At 47.7% G+C, this 7105-nt stretch overlaps 1 protein-coding gene across 1 annotated transcript; it reads right to left on the reverse strand.

Annotated features, from left to right (window-relative positions):
- Positions 1-1838: 1838 nt before the first annotated feature.
- Positions 1839-7105, reverse strand: LOC114587141 (protein S100-A7-like). Its single transcript, XM_028711100.2, has 3 exons — positions 6769-7105; positions 4508-4752; positions 1839-2061 (listed from the first exon to the last, which is right to left on the reverse strand). Exons 2-3 carry the CDS (start codon positions 4730-4732, stop codon positions 1897-1899), a joined length of 390 nt encoding a protein of 129 aa, XP_028566933.1. The 5' UTR covers positions 4733-4752; positions 6769-7105; the 3' UTR covers positions 1839-1896.

Genomic DNA, 7105 nt, shown 5'->3' on the forward strand with positions numbered 1-7105 from the left:
GTGGATGCTCGGGTTGTGAACATGATCCGTGCAGGATGCACGTTCGCAACCTGCAGCGTTCGCAACCCACATCTGCGCACGCGCGGGTTGCAATTCGGCGCTTCTGCGCATGCGCAAAGCGTGATTTAGTGCTACTGCGCATGCACGACCGCCGGAACCCAGAAGTAACCCGTTTCGGAACTTCCAGGTTTCAGCAGTCCGTAACCCGAAAAAATGCAACCTGAAGCGTCTGTAACCTGAGGTATGACTGTACTGGGGTTGGCTGAAAAGTGTTACTGTTTTTGATTGTGTGTGTTCTAATGCCTTTGTTAACTTACCTTTTATTTTTCTACAGGGAAGCTGCGTTCTGCTGCCTGTTCGTTTATCTGGGGACAGATATCTTGTTCTTGGAGAGAGGTAGTGTTGTGAGTTATTTTTGGGGAGTGGGGAATCAGTTGTTATGCCTGTGGCCCCTTCTAAACTTTGCATCCAGCGGGGATGCAATTCCTGGAATAGCCAGGCTAGCTTCCTGGTGTGGTAATGGCCTAAGTGTGGGTCATTATAGGGACACGGGTAGCGCTGTGGGTTAAACCACAGAGCCTAGGACTTGCCGATCAGAAGGTCGGCGGTTCGAATCCCCATGATGGAGTGAGCTCCCGTTGCTCAGTCCCTGCTCCTGCCAACGTAGTAGTTTGAAAGCACGTCAAAGTGCGAGTAGATAAATAGGTACCGCTCCAGCAGGAAGGTAAACGGCATTTCCGTGCGCTGCTCTGGTTTGCCAGAAGCAGCTTTGTCATGCTGGCCACATGACCCAGAAGCTGTACGCTGGTTCCCTCGGCCAGTAAAGCGAGATGAGCATCGCAACCCCAGAGTCAGCCACGACTGGACCTAATGGTCAGGGGTCCCTTTACCTTATGGGTCATTAACGTAACAAAAGAAGTGGCTCAGCAACACAGGGCAAACAGCTAGAGGGGGCGGCCTTCCTCCACTAACTGGTGGTGAGAAAGACAAAGCAGGTAGCAGGCTGGGAAGCCAGAGTCCGAGCCATGCCTGATTTCGGCTTGAACCCAAGTCTGTGGCTGTGCAAGAAGCAAGACCCTCTTGGGCTGTTAATGCTGCGAGCCCCTCCATCGTAGACTCAGCAAACTTTTTCAGCAGGGGGCCAGTCCACTGTCCCTCAAACCTTGTGGGGGACCAGACTATATTTTGAAGGGAAAAAATGAACAAATTCCTATGCCCCACAAATAACTCAGAGATGCATTTTAAATAAAAGGACACATTCTACTCATGTAAAAACACGCTGATTCCCAGACTGTCCGCGGGCCGGATTTAGAAGGCGATTGCGCCAGATCCGACCCCCGGGCCTTAATTTGCCTACCCATGACTCAGGCTGTATATATGTGTGAATAAACCGTATATCTTAAAGACACCACAGTCTCTGCTGTCCCTCATTCCAAGGAAGATGAACCCTGGGCAAGCTCCGGAAACCCCTGGAAATTGGGGAAATTGAGGAAATATGTTTGCATTTTGAGTATTACAGAATTAAGCATTTCCTTCTGTAAAAACAAAAACAAAACACTGTTACTTTTTATAGGCCGATGTGTGTAATGGTACTGCTGGTTTTTCCTGTTATGATCAGCCATTCTATTCTGTGTGTGTTTTTCCTATTATGAATTCATGGTAAAGGATTTTGGTTTTTTAAAAAGGTGTGTTCCATTGAGAAGTGGTGGGATTACCTTCATGGGAGGTTTTTAACAGAGGCTGGGCAGCCCACATTGCAAGGAGCCAGACTAGATGACCCCGGGGGTCCCTACCAATGCTACAATTCTATGAACAGATGCTTTAGGGTCACATGTCTCGTGCAAATCCTTTATTTGGCAGCTTTTACAACAGGCAGTACCAATTTATGGGGGGAGCTCAATGGTGGTCTGGGCCACATCGGTCCTCGCCGTGACTCAGGCGATGGGTATCGTCTGCCAGGAGAGCAAACACTTTGGTGAACTCCTCAAAAGTCAGTTGTCCGGTCTTGTCAACATCTGCCTTTTTGAAGAGCTCCTTCATGTAGTCTGGGCGGTTTCTGTTCTGTAAGGGAAGATGGGGAGAACTAGATGAAACTTTGGTTGGCAAATGCTCCTCTGAAAACATCATGATCTGCCTTATTCTTTGACCTTAGGGGACCAGATATGGCTGGACTACAATTTCCATCATCCATCACCACTTAAAATAAAAACCATGATATAGCTCTCAAGGCTATATCCATTGACGACAGATTGCTGTTCTACAGCTCCCTCTGGTGTCACATTTTTATAACATATTTTAACGTTTTAACTGACCATTGTAAATAATAATAATAATAATAATAATAATAATAATTTATTTTTATACCCCTCCCATCTGGCTGGGTTATCCCAGCCACTCTGGGCGGCTCCCAACAAAATATTATTAATAATAATAATAATAATAATAATAATAATAATAATAATAATAGAAAGCAATAAAATATCAAATATTAAAAACTTCCCTAAACAGGGCTGCCTTCAGATTTATTCTCAAAGTCGTATAAGTTATTTATCTCCTTGACATCTGAGGGAGAGTGTTCCACAGGGCGGGCGCCACTACCGAGAAGGCCCTCTGCCTGGTTCCCTGTAACTTCGCTTCTCGCAGTGAGGGAACTGCCAGAAGGCCCTTGGTGCTGGACCTCAGTGTCCGGGCAGAATGATGGGGGTGGAGACGCTCTTTCAGGTATACTGGAAGATTAGTCCTGATTAGTCCTGTCAGTATTTTGCAGGAGGGATAAAATAAAATAAAATCCTTCCAGTAGCACCTTAGAGACCAACTAAGTTTGTTATTGGTATGAGCTTTTGTGTGCATGCACACTTCTTCAGATACACTGAAAAAGAAGTCACTGGACCCTTATATATAGTGAGAGGGTGGGCAGGGGTATTACTCAGAAGGGTGTTGGGAATGGGTGATTGGCTGATAGTTGACGACTGTTAACGACTGCCATTGGTCTTACAGGAAAAAGCAAGGGGTGAGATGGCCAAAAATAGCTTTATCATGTATAATGAGATAAGAATCCAATGTCTCTATTCAGACCAGGGCTTTCCATGGTTTTGAGTTTGGTAATAAGTCCTGTTCCCACCACCCTTCTGAGTAATACCCCTCCCCACCCTCTCACAATATGTAAGGTTCTGGTGACTTCTGTTTCAGTGTACAGTGGTACCTCAGGTTACAGATGCTTCAGGTTACAGACACCGCTAACCCAGAAATAGCACCTCGGGTTAAGAACTTTGCTTCAGGATGAGAACAGAAATCGTGCGACGGCAGCTGGAGGCCCCTTTAGCTAAAGTGGTACCTCAGGTTAAGAACAGTTTCAGGTTAAGAACGGACCTCCAGAACAAATTAAGTTCTTAACCTGAGGTACCACTGTATCTGAAGAAGTGTGCATACACACGAAAGCTCATACCAATAACAAACTTCTCTAAGGTGCTACTGGAAGGATTTTTAAAATTTTGTTTCAGCTACGGCAGACCAACACAGCTACCTACCTATATCTAGAATTGCAGGAGGGGTGTAGGTGCATACTAAAAGCTCACCCGCAAGGCCTCCCCATTTGGCCCCACATGGCCTTTTGAGGGAAGCTATGCCCAGCAGCCCTCCAACTAACATCATACATAACATGGGGCGTTGGTGTGGCAGGGCAGGCTTCAAAGGAAGAATTGGGGATTTGAAGTGGGCCCCCAATAGTTCCTTGGGGGGCACAGTTTGGTTAAAGGTGCTGAGAGTTGCTAGGGGACTCTCTTTTCCCCTCACAGCGCTACAGTTCCCAGGGTGGTTTAAAAGTCCACCCCTGGGGAACTCATTAAAGACCAGGTCTCATCTAACCTCTGCATCACCTTTGTGCAAGCAAATCAGGATGAACTCTCGGCAAACAGGTCATCCGGATGGCCCCAACATTACAAGAAAGCTAGCATCTTAAAAAGCAAAGACAGAGCTTTGCCAACAAAGGTCCGTATAGTTAAAGCTATGGTTTTCCCATTAGTGATGTATGGAAGTGAGAGCTGGACCATAAAAAAGGCTGATCGCCGAAGAATGGATCTTTTGAATTATGGTGCTGGAGGAGATTCTTGAGAGTCCCATGGACTGTAAGAAGATCAAACCTATTCATTCTGAAGGAAATCAGCCCTGAGTGCTCACTGGAAGGACAGATCCGGAAGCTGAGGCTCCAAGACTTTGGCCACCTCATGAGAAGAGAAGACTCCCTGGAAAAGACCCTGATATCGGGAAAGATGGAGGGCACAAGAAGAAGGGGACGGCAGAGGACGAGATGGTTGGACAGTGTTCTCAAAGCTACCAGCGTGAGTTTGACTAAACTGCGCGAGGCAGTGGAAGACAGGAGTGCCAGGCGTGCTCTGGTCCATGGGGTCACGAAGAGTCGGACACGACTAAACGACTAAACAACAACAACAACCTGACTCCCGGTTTTTTGCAAACACATTTGCACCACCAACAACACCATTTCACTCACGCAGGCAGCCAGGAAAGTGGGAGCTTGGCTCTTGAGAAGCTCCGTCATGTCCTTGAGGCTCAAGAAGTCATCCTTGCCTTCCCGAGGAGCGAATTGATGGTAGATGTTCACAATGATCTCGAGCGCCAACTCCAGAGTGCAGTGAGGCAAACTATCCGATGTGGCTGGAGCCTTGGGATGGGTAACCGGAGGGTGTTGGTGGGTACTCGGAGGATGGGTTGCCATTCTCTGCAATCTCTGCTGACCTGGAAGAGGCAGGCGTATGCATGAAACTGTTAAGATATTCCGTTCCACCTTAAGAGGAACAGGCATGACTGTTGTGTGTCACATGCCTGTTTACATTCCAGCACAGCTTGCTGGGAACTTCCGTTTGTGTATAGCTTTTGCTTATGCTTCTTGCTTTGGACATGCAAGGAGAGCAGACATGTTTTTCTTTGTCCTGATGTATGCTAAATAAACTGCTGTGAATATGCTTTACATATGCCTCTATCTGCCCTTCTGTTGAGAAGAGTTTTTTTACTCTGCTGGCTTGCGTGCTCAGCTTCTGAAAGGTTTCTGAAGCCCTGAGTCACAGTTTGATGCAGAACCAAGGACTGGAGTTTGACCAGCAACCAGCTGGTGGGCTGGAGCCAGCTGGGGGCCTGCCAATTGCCCCCGTTCCCTTGGATACATCTCAACAGAAACGTGTTCATAATCATGGGCCTTTTCGGCCACTAAAGCTGTGAAGAATTTAGGAAGCCGCAAGCCAGCAAGATGTTCCAGTTCAGCCACCAGCAGCAGCTAAGGATGTGTGAATGTGTCCCTTTCGATTTCTCAGTTCTCCAAAAGACTATACATTGACAATACTATGATAGTACTTAGAACAGTCATGGCTTCCTGCCCATCGCCCCTTGCAAAGAAAGAACCATGGCAATTGTAGCTTGTTAAGGCTGGAAGTCTCTCCTTGTTCCTATGTTTCAGTCATGTTCCACAGGAATACGTGGCGGGGCTGTCCACACCCAGATGTTGTTGTACAAACAGCTGTGGAGGCTGCAGGGCCCTAGAGGAACATGCCCAGACCCCTGGTCCCTCTCACAGAACTCTAGGTTAGGTAAAATCACCACCTAACTCTCCAAAATTATAAAGACCTCCTAAAGGACTCTGCAAATGAGGCAGAAAAGCAGGAGCCTCTTTTGTTTGGCAAGGAAACATTTGAGAAACTATTACGACTATCATCGTCATCATCACCACCACCACATTTATAACTGGCCCTTTACCACCAAGTTACAACCATTTAAGATTTAAAAAACAGTTAAATCAGATTACAGGCACAGGAACAGGTGGAACCAGAAAACACACACCTTGGTTGTCAAAGGCCAGGTGAAGAAAGCTGTAAAGTTGTACAGTAAGCCTGCAATTTACACAGGGGTTACGTTCCGGCGATTGCGCCTAAAGCCAAAATTACGTATAGTCAAAACACATTTGGTTCAACGGCGGTTGGGTTTGCCAAAGTCCCCTTTTGGCCACTTAAAAACATATTGCCAAAACTTAGATAGCTTGAGGGCTTACCGGGAAGCGAAAAGCCAGATGCACCTCTGTGAGGAGGGAATTCCACAACTTTAGGGGCTGCTACAGAGAAGGCCCCGTCCTGGGGTACCACCTCTGAGGGAGGGGGGAGCTACCAAAAGGGTCACCTCTGCTCATTTTATTACCAGGGGGTGGTCCTTTAAGGAGGAAGAGGGCCTTTCAGATATTTGGCGCCTAAGTCACTTAGGATTTTAAACACAAATGGGCAGGCCCTGAATTGGGCCCAAAAACAGACCAGTAGCCAATGCAATGCTTTTAGAACAGACCTTATGTGAAATCTAAAGGCAACCCCAGCCAGCAGCAGAACATTTTCCCCCACTGCCCAGGGCAGGCATGCACCTGAGGGGGCAGGGCACAGAGGGTGACCTCTCAGACGTGGGATAGCCACTCTGGTGTATGGAGTGGCACGTGTGCCCTGCAGCCAGGGGCGGAACAAGTCAGTGATGGTGGACTTTTGGCACGCTGCCCGCCCGCAACTGCCAAATGTCAACCCCCTCAGCGAAGACACCTAAGGCGGTATGCCCCCACATACCCCCCTTCCTCCACCCCTGACTCCAGCCACTGCGTTTTGGACCTGTGGAAGTTTTCTGAGACATTTCCCAGGGAAGCATCATGTACCGGTTATTGCAATCACTGGGGGACAGGTTTTGGCGCAATACTTCTTTAAAGAGAGGGGTTGTAAGAAAGAGACTCACCAAGCTTGCCAGCCGATTCCTAGCCGTGGATGTGATGTAGGGCTCTCCTGGCGCTGTTATATATACCTCCCTGAGTCTGGATTTCAGCGATGGTGATGACACAAGACTCGGCTGCTTATGAGGGAGTGATTGGGTGCCACCCAGGAATTACCATACAACCTGTTTCCTGATGGGACGTCATTAATCCTGACCAAGTTCCATATGCATCTGAAAACACCTTTCATTTTGTCACTTTCCACTCTTGTGCAATGACTAAGAGCCAAAGTTGCCGTGATTGCAGTTGTGTTTCTTGTATCCATGCCTTCTAGCCTGCACTGCAACAGTCGAGGGAGGGCAG

Source organism: Podarcis muralis, chromosome 16 (genome assembly GCF_964188315.1).
Source record: "Podarcis muralis chromosome 16, rPodMur119.hap1.1, whole genome shotgun sequence".
NCBI lineage: Eukaryota > Metazoa > Chordata > Lepidosauria > Squamata > Lacertidae > Podarcis > Podarcis muralis.

Bases quoted from the DNA above. Each gene is read 5' to 3' on its own strand.
- LOC114587141 (XM_028711100.2), bottom strand. From the start codon at position 4,732: ATGGCAACCCATCCTCCGAGTACCCACCAACACCCTCCGGTTACCCAT. The intron at 2,062-4,507 runs GTGAGTGAAATG...CTTCCCTTACAG, and splicing joins CCACTTTCCTGGCTGCCTGC to AACAGAAACCGCCCAGACTA.